Source organism: Bos grunniens, chromosome 11, assembly GCF_055505025.1.
Source record: "Bos grunniens cultivar Pamir isolate PY7600 chromosome 11, Bosgru_T2T1.0, whole genome shotgun sequence".
Classification (NCBI taxonomy): domain Eukaryota; kingdom Metazoa; phylum Chordata; class Mammalia; order Artiodactyla; family Bovidae; genus Bos; species Bos grunniens.
Genome location: NC_141175.1, coordinates 87,788,069 through 87,809,711, shown reverse-complemented (window position 1 = coordinate 87,809,711; position 21,643 = coordinate 87,788,069). Strand labels below are relative to the sequence as shown.

Sequence of the window (21,643 nt, the reverse complement as noted above, 5' to 3'; positions counted from 1 at the left end):
TGTATAACCCCAGACCCCATCATCAACACCCTTAACAGAGTGGTACAATGGTTACAACTGGTGAACCTACATTTGACACATCATAATCATAAACGTCCATAGGTTATATAACTCAGCTCACTCTTGGTGCTGTGCATTCTATGCGTTTGGACAAATGCATAATGACAAGTACCTATCATTGCGGTATTACATAGAGTATTTTCACTGCCCTAAAAGTTCTGTGTTCTACCTATTCATTCCTACTTGTCCCCACCCTGTACCCTCCACAGGTCTGCCTTTTCTGGAAAATAATATAGTTGGAAGCATATAGTATGTAATCTTCCTACATTGGTTTCTTTCATGTAGCAATATAGACTTAAGATTGCTCCAAGTCTTTTCATGGCTGAACAGCTCATTGCTTTTTAGTGCTGAATAACATTCCACTGTCTTTAGAACAGTTTGTTTACCCATTTACCTACTGAAGGAGATCTATTATTTCCAGGTTTTTGGCAATTATGAATAAACCCATTATAAATATCCATATGCAGGTTTCCATGTGAATGTAAGTTTTTATTTCCTTTGGGTAAACAGCAAAGAGTACGACTGCTAGATCATCTGGTAAAAGCATTTTAGGTTTGCATGAAACTACTAAACTGTCTTCAAATGTTAGCAATACCATTTTGCATTCCTACCAGCAATCAAAGAAAGCTCTCGTTGCTCTACATCTTGTCAGAATTTGGTGTTCTCAGTGTTTATGATTTTGGCTGTTCTAACAGATGGGCAGCAGTATCTCACTGTTTAATTTGCATTTGCCCTATGACATAAGATGTGGTGCATCATTTCATATGCTTATGTGCTATCTAGGTATCTTCTTTGGTGAGGTACATGTTAAGGTCTTCAGCACATTGTTTAATCAGGTTATTAAGTTTTCTTACTGTTGAATTTTAAGAGTTCTTTGTATATTTTGGAGAAGAGTCTTTTACAGATATCTTTTTTGTAAATATTTCTTCCAAGTCTGTGGCTTGTCATCTCAATCTTTTAATACTGTCTTTTGCAGAGCAGAAGTTTGTGAAGTGAAAGTTGCTTAGTTGTGTTCGACTCTTTTCAACTCCATGGACTGTAACCCACCAGGCTCCTCTGTCCATGGGATTCTCCAGGCAAGAATACTGGAGTGGGTTGCCATTCCCTTTTCCAGGAGATCTTCCTGACCCACGGATTGAACCTGGGTCTCCTGCATTGCAGACAGATTCTTAACCATGTAAGCCACCAGGGAATACCAATTCTTTCTTTCAGAGATTGTGCATTTGGTGGTGTACCATCAGACTTGCTTTGACTCTGTACTGTTCTACCAATTTATAAAAATAGTACATTGAATAGTCCACCTTTTAAATATTCCTAACATCCTAAATATAAAGATGGTTCTGGTGTACTATGATGTCTTAATATATATCTCATTCTCATTTGGACTTAAAAAACGCACGAAGTAAAGCACATAACAGAGTTTCACTACCATAATAAGATGCCTGTGATTACTGACCAGGGTGTCCCTGCTGGTGTAATGGACCATCCACCCTTCCTTCACCATTGTGCTGCTCTTCCTCTTTGTGTGCTTGATGGACTGGACGACCCTCATCAGCGGAATGTTATTGCTCGTTGATGGACTACAAAATATTTTAAATTTATGACAAATATTTATAATGTTAACTTAAAAGATCATCAATACAGTAAAATCAAACCCTTCTAAAGATAATTAAACTAAAATTCTTCAAAATATCTTACGAAGACAATGGCTTAAGAAGAAAAAGATAAATTAATCCTGTTATGATGATACACAGTTAATTTATAAAAGACAAAGATGATACTGTTAGGGGAAGCATACTGACTGAAACCGCCCACCCTGGCCAGGCTCTCTAGTAACCATTTGCATGAGTTGTTTTACAACAGGAGGTCCTGGTAAGGCATATGGAACTAATAAGCCACTACCAACCAAAAGAGTTCGGGAAAGGTCAAAAGGAGACACCACGTGTCCACCCACTTCCCAGAATCCCTCTCGCTAGCATCCATCTTTGCTGAGCAATGCATGTGGCACCAGGAAGGACTCTGAATCAGAATGATTGGCCAAAGACAACCTGGAAACTAATCTCATCACCATAAAATCTGAGACTACGAGCCACATGGCAGAGCTGTTCTCCTGGGTTCCCTTTACTGCTCTCCACCCGGGTGCCCTTTCCCAATAAAATCTCTTGCTTTGTCAGCACGTGTCTCCTCCGACAGTTCTTTTCCGAGTGTTAGACAAGAGCCCGCTCTTGGGGCCCTGGAGTGGGGTCCCCCCCTTCCTACAACAATACTGTAAATCATCATTATTTGTCATGAATATTTCTGGAGGGCCACAGGACATACGAAAACAATAAACAGAGCAGAAAGAATCCTCTCCGGTTGGCAAATCTGGAGCCTGGGAGAGGGTCTCATTTGGGATTGCTACTAGAAATCGTACCCTAGATAACATGACAAATTAATAAATTCATAACAGGACAAAATTCAAATATCAAAGTCCATTATTCATGTTGTCAGCAACAATTACTTACAGAAGACACTGAAAGAAAAATGATTTACAGGTATTAAGAAAGTAAAAATAATAAATAATGAAATGAGTCACATCAGGTAATACTGAAACACAGGTCAGTAACAGTGTAGCTGGAGAGAAAGAGCACCTTGGCAGAAGTGTGTGAAAAATACACTGTTTTTCAATTGAGTCTCAAACAGTTAAATACTTGCTCTTAAACTGTGAAGTATCCATGATTAGGAAACAAGCTTAGTTCTCTTAAGTCTCCAATTTGGGCAAACATTTAGTTAATAATGATAATGATAATAATAGCTGTAATTTATTTATTATTTTTTTTTAATTTTATTTTTAAACTTTACATAATTGTATTAGTTTTGCCAAATATCAAAATGAATCTGCCACAGGTATACATGTGTTCCCCATCCTGAACCCTCCTCCCTCCTCCCTCCCCATACCATCCCTCTGGGTCGTCCCAGTGCACTAGCCCCAAGCATCCAGTATCATGCATCGAACCTGGACTGGCTATAATTTAATGATAAGACAAACTGAATAAATGACTCAGCCATATGAGACTGACATATGATGAATTTTCTCTAAACACCTATTTGCTGCCAATGAAAAACAAAACCTGCTTAAAATGTTAACACTGTATCACAAAGTAGTATATCTTATAGGCTATATCTAAAAAAACTGAATTTCTATAAATATAGGAGGATATATAAGTTTCATAATCCAGGAGCATTTTTACAAAGAGCTAATAGATGAACTGCAATATGAAAACTGCCCCCAAATTCATCACCATCATCTCTGTACAACATTCTCAGGTATAGATTCTTACTGGGGTTTGCAACATTAGCTAATATGCCTGTGTAAAGAAACTGGTTGCTTTACCTGAAGTCCAATGCTGGCACTTTGTGAAAGACTGCTACACAGCTAGGTATTTAAATACAGTATTTAAATAAAGCATTTTTCTTTTTAAGAAAATGGGATTCTCATACCTTCTCATCTTGAGTGGACAGCAAGAGGAATATAATTTATTTCAGAAAAATAAATGTACATGTGGTACATGTAAAAGCATTAGCCACAATTTAACTGATTTTAAATTACATTTTAGGGGGTGGAAGGAATTGGGAGATTGGGATCGACAAGCATGTAGTACTGTATATGAAACAGATAACTAATGAGAACCTACTGTAGAGCACAAGGAACTCTAATCAGTGCTCTATAGTGATCTAAATGAGAAGGAAATCTAAAAAAAGAGGGATATACGTTTATGTATAACTGATTCACTTTGCTGTACAGCAGAAACTAACACGACATTGTAAAGCAACTATACTTCAAGAAAAAAAATTTTCTTTTTATAATTACATTTCTAGGTTCCACTTAAAGAGATATGATTTGTTATTTTTTAACAGAACTCCTGGACTGACCTTGCATTTGGAAATATCTTGTAGTCCATACCCACGCATTACCTGATTGTTTTAACAGCTTCTTCGTCTCTTTCCACATCAAGATCAGATGGATCCAAGAAAAACATTTTATCTTCTGGAGGAGATGGTTCTTCTGTGTCATCCAAGCCCCGACTACCGTCACTGTTCATGTCACTACTGTCAATATCCATTGGTATATCTGTATCTGTTCCCAAAGTAGATGGCTCTGGCAAAGTTTTAAATGAATTCAGAATTTTACATTAATGGAATATCAATATACCTAAATAGAGACAGTATATCAAATGTGAAAACCATTTTTAAAATTCTTAAATGAAATTACAGAAAAATATTTTTATGATTCAAGTTAAAGAAATATTTCTTAGGATGATATAAGTATAAAAATCATAAGGCAGAAAATTAACTTGATTGCATCAGAATTTTAAATTTTGATATGACAAAAGATACTAGAAGCAAAGTAAAAGGTTAGCCACTATATTATAGACCTGGTCAGCTCATTTTCCACAAGTGTCTAAGACAATACAATGAAAAAAGAACATTCTGTTCAGTGTATGGTCATAGGAGAAATGGATATTTATATGCAAAAAAGAAAAAAGAAAATTGGGAAGATTTCCTTAAATCAATTACAAAAATTAACTTAAAGTAGATCACAGACCTAAATAATCTATAACACTCTTAGAAGAAAGCATAGGAGTAAACTTTGGGATTGTGAGTTAGGCAAAGCCTTCTTAGATATACCACCAAAAACCTAAATGACAAGAAAAAACAAATATATTGGACTTCATCAAAATTTAAAACTTCTCTGCTACAAATGACACCTCAAAGAAAGTGAAAAGGCAGTGTACAGAATGGTAGAAAGTATCTGCAAATCATGTATCAAATAAGGGACTTGTATCCAGAATATCTAAAGAATTCTTACAACTCCATAATAAAAAGATAAATAAATAACCTAGTTAAATGGGCAAAGGACCAGAAGAGATACTGCTCTGAAGCAGATATAAAAATGACCAAGAGGTATATAAAAAGATACGCAATGTCAGTTAGCCATCTGGGAAATGCACATCAAAACCATAATGAGACAACACTTCATACTCACTAGGATGGTGACAATCAAAATGACAGACAATTAACAAGTGGTGGAAAGGATACGTAGAAATGAGACTCCTCATACACTGCTGGTGGGAATGTAAAATGGTATGGCTGCTTTGGTAAACAGTTTGGCAGTCCTCAAAATGTTAAACAGAGCTACCATATGACTCAACAGTTCCATTACTGGCTATCTACCCAAGTGGAATGGAAACACATGTAGTCAATTGTACTCAAATGTACTGCCTTGTTCATAATAGCCCCAAAATGGATACAACTCAAAGGACCATGGCTGACTGGTGATGAATCAAGTGTGGAACATTCAGGCAGAGGAATACTACTCATCAATAAAAAAACAATGAAGTATTGATACATGCAACATGGATGAACCTTGAAAACATTATGCTAAGTGAGAGAAATTAGTCACAAAGACTATACATTGTATGATCCTATTTATATGAAATGTCTAGAAGGGACAAACTGATACAGATAAAAGTTGACTTAGTGGTTGCCAGGGGCTAGCAGGGAAGAGTGGATGGGACGTGACAACTAATTGGTATGGAGTTCTTCTCAGGATGATGAACACGTCCTAAAATTAGGCTGTAGTGATGGCTGCATAACTGGGAATAAACTAAATGTATGAACTGTATGGTATACAACTCGTATCTCAATGAAGCTGACAAAGAATTAGTAGAATATATAACATGTGAACAAGTAATTTAGAGGGAAAAAACTCCTAATTAAACAGTAAATATCTGAAAGAGATAAATAAACATTAAAATAAATATAAATGTACTTCATATCCATTTGTCAAAAGGTAGACAAGGACAAAAATACATGAACCAGCTAAATCTAGAAAAGACTTCAATCATGTAGAAAAGCTGTATTAATTCTGAGCAACTGAAACGAAGAAACCAATCATGCGCTGTCAATGGTCTTAAACAGCAACCACAGAAAACATGCCACGTGAGAAAATGTTAAACTCTTAAGGAGATTAATTTCCACTCCTCATGCTTTTCCTCCTATATCCGTTCTCCTGGTAATCTTCCTAACCTAAGGCTTGAACCTAGGGCTCCTGCACTGCAGGCAGATTCTTTACCATCTGAGCCACCAGGGAAGCCTTTCCTATAGAACTACTTACATTCAATTTTTACCAGCCATGTAATATTAAGGAAAAATTATGCTGCAAGTTTACTCCTTTCTTCCAAAAAAGGTAATCACTTTGAGTGATATAATCTTGAAAAGAGGGGGAAAAAAGGTAAAAAAGCAACAATGTTCAGCTAAGTGATTATTTGATGGAAAAAGAGAAAGTGAGACAGTACAATGACTTCTAAAGACTATGAACTTAGATGCCAGACCACACAGATTCAAATCCCAACTCTATCACTACTGGTTGTATCTCTTAGGCAAATTATTTAATGTTTCTGTGCCTAAGTTTACTCATCTCTAAGTCCTTATCTCAAAAGGTTGTTCTTAGGTTTAAATGTCAATATATATAAAATGTTTACAACAGTGCCTGGCTTTCATTAAGTAGTTAATAAATACTAGAAATATGCAATAGTTCTAGGGACAACAGCACGGTTACAAAGTAAGTTTTGCTATGTCTAAAGATAAATGAGAATATGCAGCATCATTTGCCACATATGACTACAGAGTGGTAGGTGGTTAAAGGAGACCAGAGGCATAATTAAAAGTATACTATTAGCGATATCTGTATTTTGCTTGATTATTAAATCAGAAAAAAGTCAAAGAAACAAAGTAAACAAAATAAAATATGCAAATATAACCTTATATAAAGATAATACACAAAAGAATTGTGATCTTTTCTGGAAATTAAGAAAAAGACTTTCACCTCCATTGAAAGTAACCTCTCCAAGGCAGTCTCTCGGTACTTTAGATGCACATCGCTTATGGCAGTTGAATTTACAATCTAAAACAAAATATTCATCTTATTAATTTATGTAAAAAGTCAGGCAGTATCAGATATGGTTAAAGACTTTCTTTACTCACACATACAGTATTATTAATAATGATGATGAAATAATAAAGATTTCCTCTACAAGAACTCAGGTCTTAAAAGGTCTGGTTTCATATTCTGATACCATCTCTTAATAGTTGGTTAATCCCTCAGGGATCATTCAGTCTCTTTATCTGTAAAATTAAATTTATACCACTTGTTTAACACTTTGCCAAAATGCTGCAGATCCATGCTTCCCTCCCTTACGTCGCATTCTTCTTTCTATATCCCCCTTAAAGAGTTTCTCAGGCTGATTAAATCCCTTTCCAACATATGTCAGGCAGTTACTTTCAATTCCTAATTATCAGGACCTGGTACATACGCAGAAAAGAAATTGCAATGCTACACCATTTATTAGGAATTAGTAAGAGCTTTCCTAGACAACCTTGCAAGAAAGGACTGAGCTTCTCACGCATAAGGTCCCCCACCTGTAGTATATAATGGCTCTCTTCAGCCTGCAAGAACCTCAGAGCTGATTGTACTGCAGATGAGTGTCAGTGACGTCCAAGCTGTTCAATACTACTGTGTAACTCATGGTTCTCAAATTGTGGTCACCAGGCCCGGAACATCAGCATCTTTTGAGATGCCCGATCTTGTTTGGGCCCCACCCCTAACCTACTACGTCATCAGCTCTGGGAGTGAGGTTGAGAAACGGGTACTTTAATGACTTCTTTAGTTAATTAACATTAAAACTGAAACCCACTGCTATAACTACTATCTAACACCACCTTCAAAATAATTCTACCAACAATAAAAGGGTAAAAATAATTTCAAGTCCTGATTTAGAATAATTTTGTAACTTCTATAACTGAAGAAAACTCTTGGTATCATGCCAATAGAATACAGAAAGGTCATTATAAGAAAAAGCTCTATGAAATAATAATTTGGTGGATGAGAAAACCTGCATTACGTAATGTCTTTAAAAAGGTGAGGCCCTAGGAAAATTCACATGAACTAGTATTAACACTGGCATACATTTAAATGTTTTTTATCTCATGAAGTTTGCAAATTGTGAAAATAACAAGGTTTCCCTTTCCCTCTGAAATGTAAAGCCAAGTTTACCACCCATATGCAGTAAGTATGTAGTTCTAATGACAGTCATTTACACTTCTCTATATTCCTGCCCATGTTTTTTATTAATTTATTTATGTTTTCTTTTATCCTATATGTGCTTATATAAGCTGCCCTGAAATTTTAATATAACCAAGTGGAAAACAGATGAATGAATAAATTAACTGCTCTTAGAATTGTACATTTTTCTCAAATGATTCTGCATAACTGTTTTATCTTAACTATTTTTTTTCTTAGCTTAACAAGTGAATGAAAATGTCTATTTTACTTTTGAAGTAAAAATACAGGGATTACTAAATAAATTATGACTTTTTGATACTTTCTGAACCAATATAAGCAAAAAACATTATTCTTTTAGAGCTCTAAGAAGTTAAACTACTAAGCCAGTCACATAGTTAATTGATTTTATTTCAAAATTCATTAATCTACTTCCATATTTTATTCTTTTAAAAAGTACTGTGCTTTTTTGCATGTGGTTTTAGAATGTTTCTGTTCTACTCAGCAGAACGGCATATTTACTACCTTTACTAAGATTATCTGCTGGCTAGAATTTGTACATCTGTTCTTAATGTTCTTTCCCAAAACATTCTTTAGTGGCTGCTTGCCAGTACACTTTAGTGTTGATATTTAAAGTATTAATTTATATATTAACTCATATTCAAAAGTAAGCTGTTGAAATAAAATTTCAACATTTAATTAAGCTTGCCTGATGGTTATTAAATATTGGCAACAAATGTACAATGTATTCTCTATGTATGTAGCAAAATATTGCTAAAAAAAGTTTTCTTATATACTTATAAATTTATACATAAATTATTTAATTCAACACTGAAAACAGAACTTATTGTTGCAAAGATCTCAATTCCAATGTTTTACCTAGATAAAACTAGGTAATTCAATTCCACAAATACTTTTACATAAAAAGTATGGTATCAAGAAGTAATGATAATTACAGTAATCACATGAAAAATAAGTACATAAGATTATAGACAGATTACCTATATCTTATCTTGGCTCAATGCCTAATAACACATTTAATATCTCTATTTTGGTTTTCACATAGTTGTGCAGCACTGTTGAGAAGACGTGAGACAAAAAGATAAAAGCATCTTTTAAAAGCATTAAAACATTATATAACTACAGGAAACCATTACTCTATTAAAAACATAGTTCATTAGAGATGTTTTTGGAATTCTATGACAGTGTTTTGGGTTAGTATCTAAATATAGATGGTCCCCATAATAATTCCAGTAGCTTCTACTATTTCTGCCTGTTTCAGTGTGATTGTTTAGAATGACAATTTTGGTACGGCTCTCACAGCCCCATAATTAAAGCAAAAATAAAACTCTTGTAACATGTTGCTGTGTGTGTGTGTGTATGAATACTTAATGGAAAGTTCAGTTCAGTCACTCAGTCGTGTCCAGCTCTTTGTGACGCCATGGACTGCAGCATGCCAGGCCTCCTGTCCATCACCAACTCCCAGAGCTTGCTCACTCATGTCCATCAAGTCGGTGATTCCATTTAATGGAAAGAGGAGGGCATTATTTTATATTTTGGGTAGTGTCTGGCTCTGGAATCAGAAAGACTTAAGCTCAAATATTAGCTTACCTGCTCACTAATGGTTCCATATTGACAATTGTTAAGCAGCCACATCTCACAGATTCAAATTCTAGTTTTTCTGTTTACACTCTAATTTTTCTTTAGCATAGCTCCTGGTACAGAACACACATGTTGCAGATAGGAGTCATCATTAATAGATACACATATATGCGTATTTCTTTCTTAACTATGAGACCAATTTATTTGCTTAAGGCTTCTGAAGTAAAAAATATTTTATATTTGCTAACAAAAACAAATATGAATTTTACTTCAGAAAATCATGCAATCCTACCTTTACACTGCATTCCCTGGCGAAAGAGGCCTTTCAGTAACCGCTTGCAGTACTGACATATCGTGGGACGGGTGTATGAGTGAACAGCAAACGTGTGTGGGACTTTCACCCTGCACATGACCATCTTTTCCATCCAGATTGGGCGACCACTCCAAGAAGGAATTCTCTTACTAGGTTCTTGGTGAACATGTGACTAAAACATAAGCAATTTCCATAGTGTAAGTCAACATTAAAAACAAAGTCTTCAGATCAGGGTTTGACAAGTCATTTATTTCAAACACTAAAGCCACAAATAAAAAAACGTGGATCTCAGCAGTTTCCCTTGGAAGCTTAACTTACCAACCCTTGAAAAAGAAAAGTGTAGAATTTTTTTGCTATTATTTATGCAAGGTATTTTCATCCTCACAGATATGTATCCATTGATTAATTATTATTTGCCAGGCACATATGACATTTCACAAATAAAAAACAAAACCTTAAAATGAGTTTATAACGTTCAAATTCCTTACCAAGAAATTAATTACAGGAAAATTAAGTAAATTTAGAAGGGTTAGTGCTGCTCATGTTGAGCTACTGAACACAACGTCTGAAAATATTTTGAAACAAGTCTTGGTTTTTAAAATCTATTTTAATAAATACTAAAATAAGTATGTAAAAATCTTTCATTAATAATGGCAGATGTAAATTAAAACAACTTTACCCTTAGTAATAATGCTTTAAGAAGTTCCTTGATATTTTAAGTATATTTCAGTTATTTGGTTTTTTCCCTCTCAGGTGAGCAAAAAGGAAAATTAAAGAAGACGTTGGTTAAAAATTTTTGTGCCATTTGAGGGATAAATGGATTTTTAAACTATGACCCTTTTTATGTATACCAAGGAAACAATCAATTTAATTCCAGGTCAGATCAATATAGCCCATCATATTCATTCAACATTCATTGACTGTCCTTTACTATGTATTAGAAATATGAAAATGAATACGGTCCTTATTCTCAAGGACAAAATCCAGATACCTAACTGCCTTCTAGATGCACCGCAGACCTTGCTGTAGCTGCTTGCCTCGTCACGGCCAGGACTGCCTTCTATAACCAGTAATGTGGGTAACTTAGAATTGAGTCCCTGTACATTGATATGTTCAACCAACAGAAGCCAAAAGAAATCAAAAGACAGAGAAGTGTACAGGAGAAATGAGAGAAGAAAATAAAGGGCTTTTTTTCTGAAGGAAGTAGGAGGAAGGAAAAAAGAAAAGGACTGACCACTGGAGGAAAGCACTATAAAAACAACACAAATAGAGCCTCTGCTCGATAGTTTTTCAATAATGTGTAGCCAGAAACGTTCTAAAGCAAATTATGAAGCAATTTAAGAAACGTACAAAAAGAATGTTAAAACCCAAACCAAACTTGCAGACTTCAGCTGTCTAAGGTGTCCTGCTCTAGTCTGGCCCAACCCTCCTCCACGTACAGAGCACCGTCAGCAAAAGGAACACTGAAGTGATTCCTCAAAGCTGATAAAGCAGCCAGCAGGAACCAGAAACGGATGCCTTCAGCTTTTGCTTATCCCTGGGCCCCCAGTCTAGTGGTGACTCAACACTGTATTTCTCTTGCTCTGCTTCAACCACTTAGTCTATGTCTCAAGCTTAAAACAAACACGTGGACTGACCTGAGTTACACCTGGGTCTTCTACTTAGCAGTACAGTGATTCTTAACCTTTTCCCCATCTCAACACCCTTGAGCAGACTGCAATCTAGCCAATAACAGTGGTTTACCATCTACTGAGTGAAGAAGGCAAGAAAGGTACAATAGACTTAATCAGAATTTGGAGGACGGAGAATGCTGGTAGAATTACCTAGAGCACTTGGCTAAAACGGGACCAGTGAGAGTAACTAGAGCGGAAGCTCTTTTCTTACATTGCTTTAATGGCCCTCTTTACAAATCACTTATTAGCTTAAATTTTCCTTTCTTTCTTATTGATGTGTAGACAGAAATTTTCTGAAAGTAATCTAATTATTTCCACAATGTGTGTTTAAACTAATTTTGGCTGAATTGCTCATAAAAACTTCATAACAATATTGCCAACTCTCAATCATATAAAATAATAAAGGTGATATAAAAAATTTAAAGGGGGCAACTCCCCAATTATATATATTCGACTTTGGAACATTTTTCAGTGAAAGAAATATCTCCACTTTTAATGTGCACACTTAAGAATCAAGAATTTCTTTCTACCTTGATTCTGTACTGTTCCTGCAGAAATTTTCCCAAATGGGAACGCCCTGGTGGTCCAGTGCTTAGGACTTTATGCTTTCATAGCCAAGGGTGCAGGTTTGATCCCTGGTCAGGGAACTAAAATTCTACAAGTCATGCAGTGGGGCAGGAAAAAAAAAGTTTCTCCCAAATGCACTGAGATGAACGTTAATCTCTCTCATCTCCAAACAGCCATCACTCAACATTGGTTTCTCTAAACCTGGTGGTTCCATTTTAACCAAATTCAATGAACAGTCTATTTTCTTCTGCCTCTCCACCTCTTTACTTGATTCCCTTTACAAAGTGATTTCAGACAATGACAGAAACTGCCTTATTACATGACAACCCAAGGGTCAGATTCAAAGGCTTCTATTCCAAACTGGCCTTCTCTTATGTCAGTAGTCAGTGAAGTTTAATATTTTGACTCCTTAGAAACTTTTCTTCCTCATGCTTTATCTATGAAATCAAGACAACAGCTACATGCCTGCCAGGATTGTGGTGCGGATTACACAAGAAAAGATAAGTAAAGCATCCCAGCATGAAGACTGGCATCTGACAAGTTACAAGGCACTTCCTGCAGCCACTTAGAGTGAGTTCTTCTCTAAACCTGGTTCAGTCTCGGGCGCTCCCATCTCTTCACTGTTTCCTCTACTCCTTTAGACTGTCCGCTTTTACCACTCTTCCTCCCCTCTGATTTTCCTCCATGAGCTCTCAGCTCTTCTTACTGAATGTACCTTCATTTTTGAGATGGTATTCTTTACTACAGTTTCTACTTGTTCTAAAACACTCTGCACAATCTATCCAATTCAAACATGTCACTCTCCTTATACTTCTGTAAAGAATTTTCATCTTCCGGGTAAAATATAAATGAATAAATTAAAACTGAATACCTTATTCATCTGCTCGGTCCTGTTATTTCCTAATCTTGTAATACTCAGTGGGTATGGCTGACAAACCAGTACCATTTGTGGGGTTCTTAAAACAATATATGTTCATTCTACAGTCCCCAATTCGAGCCAAGTTTCCCTGTGTAGCTTGTGTGTAAAATGCATTAATTTTTCTATTATCAATCTTTCCCTAAACTTTTGCATGTATTTATAATAACTTCTCATTCTCAGTTCTAATGCTATAGCACTCATCTTATACTTTAAAAATGTCATAGTAGGGCTATGCAATATGGAAATGTGGGATTTTTGTGAAAGAATTTCAGAAGCTTCTATTTTAGTTCCTCAATTTAGCAAAATCTTGTGATGAAGCGGTCAAGACAGCAGTCCAATGGCTTGATTTTGCCATTAATATATAGAAGGCCAAAGGGGTTACAGAAATAACTAAATTAAGACTGTAATCTACAGATGGAAGTTATTTAAAGTAGTACCAAATAAGTAAGGCAGTTATTTCTTTCTTCCCCAATCTACTACATTTGATTTACACATTAGCAGATCTGGGTTAAATTCTAAAATTGCTTACTAATTTCTGTGACTTTAGTCAAGTCACTTGATAATTCTGAGTGCCAGCTATCTCACAGTATACAGACCTCACTGGAATACCGTAAAGATCAGTGATGTCACTCAAACACTTATTCATTTATGGCTGAGCACCCACTAAAGCACAAGATACGGAGCTTGGGCATGGTGAGGCAAAGACAGACATGAATACTGTCTTCTCTAAATAGTTAAACTCCTTGAGGACAATCTAGTATACAAATGCTGTGATATTATGGTAAAATGCTATACACACCATCAAGGAGGTTTGAAAAGTGGTATGGCATTCAGAAAAATAACTTCTAGGTAAAGGGAAATCAAGTAAGGTAGCTGTTGAGGTAAGTCTAGAAAAAGCATATAGGATAGATATCAACAAGAGCAAATGTAGGGGGCTGGGGAGAAAGGATGTGTTCAGGGAATGCTGAATACTACAGATTGTCGGAAACGCAGAATATATAGAGGTCTCCTTGAAGGGAGCAATCTAATTGGTTGCTGACTATTAAGCTGTAGTGCAGTGTGGAGAGCAGGAGTCAGGATACTGGTCAGGAGACTGATCTCCTGGTTCAAGTGATAAGGTGATCTCAAACTATACAACATGCAATTCATTGCTACTGGTAAGCCCTGTTTACAGTGATACATTTTAAGTTTCTTAAGTGTAGGAACGCTACTGTTCTTTAGTATATAACTTATGATTTAGGATGACATCATATATACTGTAGAAACATAAAGAATAAGTGGTAAAAATGCCCTCTATTATCTTAGAGTACATACCTCTTCAGTGGGAAGGGCTACATAGTCAGTCTGCAGGAGTCTTGGAACTGAGAGGCCAGGTCCTGGCAGGGATACATTTGAGAGACGTCTCTTTCTTACACCACTACAGTTATTTGGAATCTTGAAGGCACATCGTTTATGATAATTTAATCCACAGCCTAAATATATTTTAAAAGGTTAAAAAAAATTTTTTTAACTTAACCATCTAAGTGCATACATAAAAAAAAAGGTGCTTCTTTTATTTTCTCTGGCAGCAGTAGCTATCCTAATGAAGAACACAGATAACAAGCTAAGAATAGGAAATGTGTAGAAAGGTTTATTTAGAAAGGTTAGGTTAGCTAAAGCAGTGGTTTCTTCAAGTGTGCTCCCCAAGGTAGAACCCAAGAATTTGTTAGAAATCTAATAAATGATTGGGCTTCACCTCAGACCTACTGAATCAGAAACTTTGGGGATGGGGCCTTGCAAAGTAATGTTTCAGCAAATCCTCAAGGTGATTCTGATACATAGTGAAGTTTGAGAACCACTGGCTTAAATAACTTCAGCAAACTGTGAACTATGACATGTGAAAATTACATGCAATTCAGATTTCAGTGCTCATAAATAATTTTTTGGAACACAGCATTCTCACAGTTTACCACCTGCCCATGACTATTTTCATGCTGCAACGGCAAAGTTAAGCCACTGCAACTGAGACCACATGGCCAGAAAAACTTAAAATACCAGTATGTACCCTCTGGTCCTTTACAGAACAAGTTTACTGACAAATCAGATGTGCACCTGCATCCTACCCCCCTGGCAATTCTAACACAGAACAACCAGATTGCTCTGCTTCCAAACCTTGGGTACTACCTAGTCACTGACCAATGATCTTATTTTTTCACTGATGATTAAAGAACGTCAATGTGAAAACTTATTTCAAATTATCAAAAATTTAGAACACATACCTTCACATTTCAGTCCCTGGCGTACCAATCCCCAAAGCATCTCACCACAGTAATCACAGAAAGTAGGCGCTTTGTAAGAATGCACATAGAGAGTATGCGGACGAATTTGGAAGTCTTCTACTGTGGCCAAAGCTTTAAAAAAAATAAAAATATTCAAATAAACCCTATACTTGCAGTTGTGATAAGATTAAGAACATCAACCATAGTCATTTATGTCAAAGTATACAGATTTCTTTTTCTGAAACTTTCATCTTTCACCCATAAAAAATTATTTTAAGACTTTAACATCATGGTTTTCGAACTTTATTTAAGAAGCTGACAAATTTAAATAATTTGATCTCCAAAAGTACGTATTTTGACCTCCAAAAGCATTTTCTTGGAGTTAGATTGCAAATGATTGTCATATTTATTTTAGCTAGTTAAAAACTATTTAACTTATAATGTACTGGGAAATAGAACACTAAATTTTAAAAAATTATAAAACTTAACATTAACTTATAGCAATGTTTCTGGGAGAAATGCACTCAGTCCTCATTTAGGATCCCAGGATACACTCTGTCTGTTCTCCACAGTCCCAGTGGATAAAAAAGAGACTCTTTTCCCCTCTGTGAGCAACTCAACAGTAGCAGATGCATCCATCATCAGACATCCTTTCAACATCACGTGCAACTCACTATGGATATCCCTGTGGGCTGATGTAGGCTCCAGAGCAAAAAAGGAATAGATATGAGCATGACCACTGGGATGACAGGGAGTGAAGCCCCTCTACAATGAAAAGGAAGACAAGGACTGGGATGTGTACAGAATTTGGGGTTGTAGTGGAGAAGATAAACAGTAAGGATTAGAGACTAATAAGGAAAGGTGGTGATCAGAAAGAGTCTCAAGACTGCAAAGACGAACTGGGAAGAGGGAAAAAAATGGTGGCAGAATGCTGGACTCTAGGCCTGGCCTTTCTTCCTTTCCTTCTCTCCCATCTCTTTATTTTTTCCCTCCCTCTACGTCTCTCCCTCCCTCTTTCCTTTGCTGCCAAACACAAGTTCTACAGGCCTACTATACACATTCTTTATTCCTTGCCACTTCTCACTAGCTCTCCTGCCCACCTGCTGTCGGATGAGGTAAGAAATAGCAGGGCTAAGGAACAATGGATGGCAAGAATGGGTGAGAGGGGAAAACAGAGAATAAGAAAATGTCCACGAAGAAAAAGCAGAGAAGGAGCATTGTTTAAGTCATGGAATCAACCAATATTGCAGTTTCCTCTTCCACATTTTCATTATTTTTTTCCTTCTGATTTTCTTCTCCAAATCGTCACAGAAATGGGAAAAGGAAACAGAATTTCAGTGTAATTGTTTCATTTCTTTGAGTCAAAAGAGGAATATGGTCCTCTTCCAATTCAACTGATAATTCCCTTAGCTTAGTAACACTTTAAATAATTCAGGGCTTATTTTCCTGGGGGCTTCCCTGGTGACTCAGATGGTAAAGAGCCTGCCTGCAATATGGGAGACCTGGGTTCGATCCCTGGGTTGGGAAGGTGCCCTGGAGAAGGAAATGGCAACCTACTCCAGTGTTCTTGCCTGGAGAATTCCATGAACAGAGGAGCCTGGTGGGCTATGGTCATGGGGTCACAATGAGTTGGACAAGACTGAGCGACTAACACTTTCTTTCTTATTTTCCTATTTTCTCATCTGTGATGTAACCTTCCTGAAAGTAAAAATCATGTCAGTTCAGTCGCTCAGTCGTGTCCGACTCTTTGCGACCCCGTGAATCGCAGCACGCCAGGCCTCCCTGTCCATCACCAACTCCCGGAGTTCACTCAGACTCACGTCCATCGAGTCAGTGATGCCATCCAGCCATCTCATCCTCTGTCGTCCCCTTCTCCTCCTGCCCCCAATCCCTCCCAGCATCAGAGTCTTTTCCAATGAGTAAACTCTTTGCATGAGGTGGCCAAAGTACTGGAGTTTCAGCTTCAGCATCATTCCCTCCAAAGAAATCCCAGGGCTGATCTCCTTCAGAATGGACTGGTTGGATCTCCTTGCAGTCCAAGGGACTCTCAAGAGTCTTCTCCAACACCACAGTTCAAAAGCATCAATTCTTTGGCGCTCAGCCTTCTTCACAGTCCAACCCTCACATCCATGCATGACCACAGGAAAAACCATAGCCTTGACTAGACGGACCTTTGTTGGCAAAGTAATGTCTCTGCTTTTGACTATGCTATCTAGGTTGGTCATTAACTTTCCTTCCAAGGAGTAAGCGTCTTTTAATTTCATGGCTGCAGTCACCATCTGCAGTGATTTTAGAGCCCAGAAAAATAAAGTCTGACACTGTTTCCACTGTTTCCCCCATCTATTTCCCATGAAGTGATGGGACCAGATGCCATGATCTTCGTTTTCTGAATGTTGAGCTTTAAGCTCAACATAGAAGTAAGCAACTATAGTATTTACAAAGTATAATTAAATATAGCATTTAGTTGAAGCACCCCCCCCCAAAAAAAAGGCTCTTTGGGAGGGAAAAAAAGGCAACAAAATAAAAGAAACTATTTACTTACCTGAGAGAACAACTTCTACTAGGTCTCCTTCGTGTATTTCATCTGCTGAGGTAATGAGCTGCAGAATATTTTCTGAGTTCATATCATGGCGAAAAAGAAGAATTTTGTCATACATGCCAAAGAATCCACACTCTGGAAACTGTAGGAAAACAGTCCTATATCAGTATACTCATTTTGTAAGTAAATGTCTCAATCTTATGAAATAATTTTAAATGTACTTTTGTTGTTGTTTAGTTATCAATTCGTGTCCAATTCTCTGCAACCCCATGGACTGCAGCATGCCAGGCTTCCCTGTCCCTCATCATCTCCTGGAGACACTATTTGCTAACAATTTTATTAATATCCAAATAAGATCAACCATGTGCTCAAGCATCTTGGTTAATTCTCAAGTTCAAAAACATAAAAGTAAGCAATATAAAGAATTACTGATATCTTAGAGACATTTGTCTCTTAGAAGTGTAGAATTTCTTTACTCAGTTATTGATGAAGAATACAATCTTCAACTTAGTGCTATTCTTACAAAGACTGAGAGATGAGCAGTTTTTCCTGTCCTTTAGAACTGAGCTTCCCATCTAGTCAACTACCAGCCATATTGTTGTTGTTCAATATGGACACATGTAGTTATTTAAACGTAAGCTAATTAAAAATAAATAAAAGTTGAGTTTCTTAGTCTAGCCATATTCCCTGTGCTCAATCACCACGCTCATCTAGCTTGAGTAATACTTTCCCTTAACTTTTACATCTTGATGGTTTACCAAGTTTAATATCTTCTTTATGGAGTCAACTCACTGTATCCTCTAAATAAGATATCCTGACCTTGGATGATTTTTCCTTGTTCACATCCAGTTGGTTTTGTAATGAGCAGTTTGATCATGTAACTAATCAGGTTTTCCTGTTTACTTTGCCCACTGAAAAAGGCCAAGCCAAACTTGTAGCCCACTTCTACATCAATTAAGGATCTTACGGCATATATTTTAGGTGCAGATACCAACCTGGTTCATCTTACTTTATGGCCTTAATTTTCCCATTAAAAATTCTTATATACATCTCTAAAAAGGTCTCAATTCTGGGGGAAAAAGTTAAATTTTTAGGAATTGAAAATAATGACTTAATTAGAAATTTTAAAGTTTACTTGCATTTTAAGAAACCTCAGTTAATAAAGTATAGAAATATTTGGAATTTTTATAATACTATATCTCTTTTCAATATTTGAGTTACGGATATTTTTAAAACTTCATAACATGCTGTAAACAGATCTAACAGCATAAGAATTTTCCATTGAAAAGAGTAATACAGAATCAAAAATTATTTTCATTAGATGTTAACTTAAAATTTAAATTTACTAAAATTTTACTTAATTATTAAATTGGAAAACATCTAATGGAGAGTAAAACTTAGCTGCAACTAAAATACAACCTTAGTTGCAACAATTCTTAAGAATTAATAACAAAAGGATTCCATATTCCATCCTTATAAAATCTCTAACAAAATATTTGTATGAATAAAACTCATTTTACAAAGTCACAATTTTTTTTTTACATGTCTTCTAAGTGTACAGTCCTATGGTGTGTAAAGCTAAGAGTCAGTCTTTGCCTTCCAGGGGCTTACAACCTAGTAGAAAGAGAAATAAAACAAATATATAACATAAGAGAAATGCCAAGAATGAAAAAACCCTAGAAGAGGGAATAAAAAAGATAGACTATCCCTTTAAGAGTGCTATTTGAGCAGAATCATAAAAAGAGAAGCAAGATTTCCAAGGGCAGAAAGTGAAAACGAAAGGGTCATCACTGAGAAAGTAGAAGGTAAATGACAGAAGGGAAGTGGACTCTGACGACTGGAGAATGAGGTGGAGGTGGCGGTGGGCGGCGGGCAGGGACAGAAAAAAGGCAAAAATGTACACCGGAGCCCCAGATGGACCATACAGACAGAGAAACTCAGCATCTGCAGAGCTGGGTTCTCAAGCTTTGCAACCTACAAACTATAGCACCTTAGATAAGCTGCTTAACCCCTCAAAGCTCAGTTTCTTGTCTATGAGTTAGGAATAGTAAGACTACAAGCTTTTATTTTTTTTGGTGCACCACATGGCATGCAGGATCTTAGTTCCCAGGGATCGGACCTGTGCCTCTTGCAGTGGAGGCATGGAGTCTTAACCACTGGACCTGCAGTGAAGTCCCCAGGAGTACTAGCTTTAAGTGGTTCTCATCAAAATTAAATTATTTGATGACTATAAAACACTCAGCACTGTGATCAAATAAACACCAGTGGTTCATGTTATTCTATACCCAAAGTGGGAGAGACAAGGGGTGCCAGAGCAAGGCACGAACATGATCAATTTTAAAAGGATAATGCTGACAGCCCTGAGTAGCCGGGACTGGAACAGGAAGAGACAGAGCAAGCTCCTACAGAAGGCAGAGGCTATGGGTCAGGAGAGAGGTATTGGGGTCTGGATTATATAGAAGATAGGAAGCAAGACAAGAAACACTTCCCCCTAGAAACTATATTTGGTAAAGTATATGGATCACTAATACCGTTTTGACCAAATCAGAACTCCCCACAACTAAACATATTAATGAGAGAAGAAAACATAAAAAATTAATGGCTTAGCAAAATTATGAGTATTAAGAATATTTATTTAAGACATACATTGTGTACCAAGCTGGAAAGCCATCAGTGATGATAAAGAACAAAGTAACTTTCTGGACTAGCAAATGTTTATATACTATATTCATCTATATGGTTGAGAAATTACACAATTCTCCAAGGGAAAGAAAATGTAATAACAACTCTGTGAAAAAGAGTCTTTTGTTATTCATGATTATATATGTGTGTTTGGTAAGACATTTAGGAATTCTCTGAAAACAAGGGTCCTCACAAAATGAAGTAACAGAAACTAGCCTGAAAAAAAGAGCCAGAGAGAATATTAAATATTGTCACTGAATATCAGGAAACAGTGTTGCCCACCATTAAAAATATTATGAATCTTGAGGCATGAGTATTTCAAAGATAAAACACCTAAAAAGTAGAAACAAGGAAACAAACCATAAACACTCATTTAAAAAAATCTAAACAATTGTAAGGAACAACTCCATAAAAAACAACAACAAAAAAAAACTCTGTTAATAAGCTTTGAATTTATAAAGATAGACTGTTGATGATTTTTAAAAATTCAGAAACTGGTTTTCAAGCAGGAATGAATTTGTAACATCATGTCTCACCTTTGGTCACATGCTGCAATCATCTGTGGAGCTTAAAACCATCCTATTTCACCCTAAGCATCTTTATCATTCACTTCTTTGCAGCAAGCATTTTTGCCACATAACTTACTGCCCATAAGGCAATTCTGCCATCAAAGATAAAATAACTGGTTGACAGTTTGGTTTCAAAATATATTACCATTTCTTCTAGTTGGCAACATTATCAATGGCTTTACTGAGCTGACAAATGAGTCAGACGCTTTACTGTCTGAGCCACCAGGAAGTCCTGACAAATGAGGATGATTTGCCCCAAAATGATTTGGTTTCTTATTTTGAAATACACTACACATCAGAGGAGAAAGAGGCTGAGGGTCTTAAAGGTACAGAACTCATCCCATATTTCTCATGGAATTT

General features: G+C 36.4%; 1 protein-coding gene across 8 annotated transcripts in view; it reads right to left on the bottom strand.

The window, feature by feature from the left end:
- Window positions 1-21,643, bottom strand: part of PRKD3 (protein kinase D3) — an 87,093-nt gene that overhangs the window by 28,306 nt on the left and 37,144 nt on the right. For all 8 annotated transcript variants that reach the window (XR_015137227.1, XR_015137228.1, XM_086327435.1 and 5 more), the window contains 7 exons: window positions 18,036-18,174; window positions 15,494-15,625; window positions 14,550-14,707; window positions 10,056-10,248; window positions 6,929-7,006; window positions 4,015-4,198; window positions 1,517-1,640 (listed from right to left, as the gene is read on the bottom strand). Coding sequence is in view for 6 of the 8 variants with exons in the window: in XM_086327435.1 (XP_086183561.1) it covers window positions 1,517-1,640; window positions 4,015-4,198; window positions 6,929-7,006; window positions 10,056-10,248; window positions 14,550-14,707; window positions 15,494-15,625; window positions 18,036-18,174 (1,008 nt within the window). In the remaining 2 variants the exon portion in view is untranslated. The remainder of the gene's footprint in view (window positions 1-1,516; window positions 1,641-4,014; window positions 4,199-6,928; window positions 7,007-10,055; window positions 10,249-14,549; window positions 14,708-15,493; window positions 15,626-18,035; window positions 18,175-21,643) is intronic.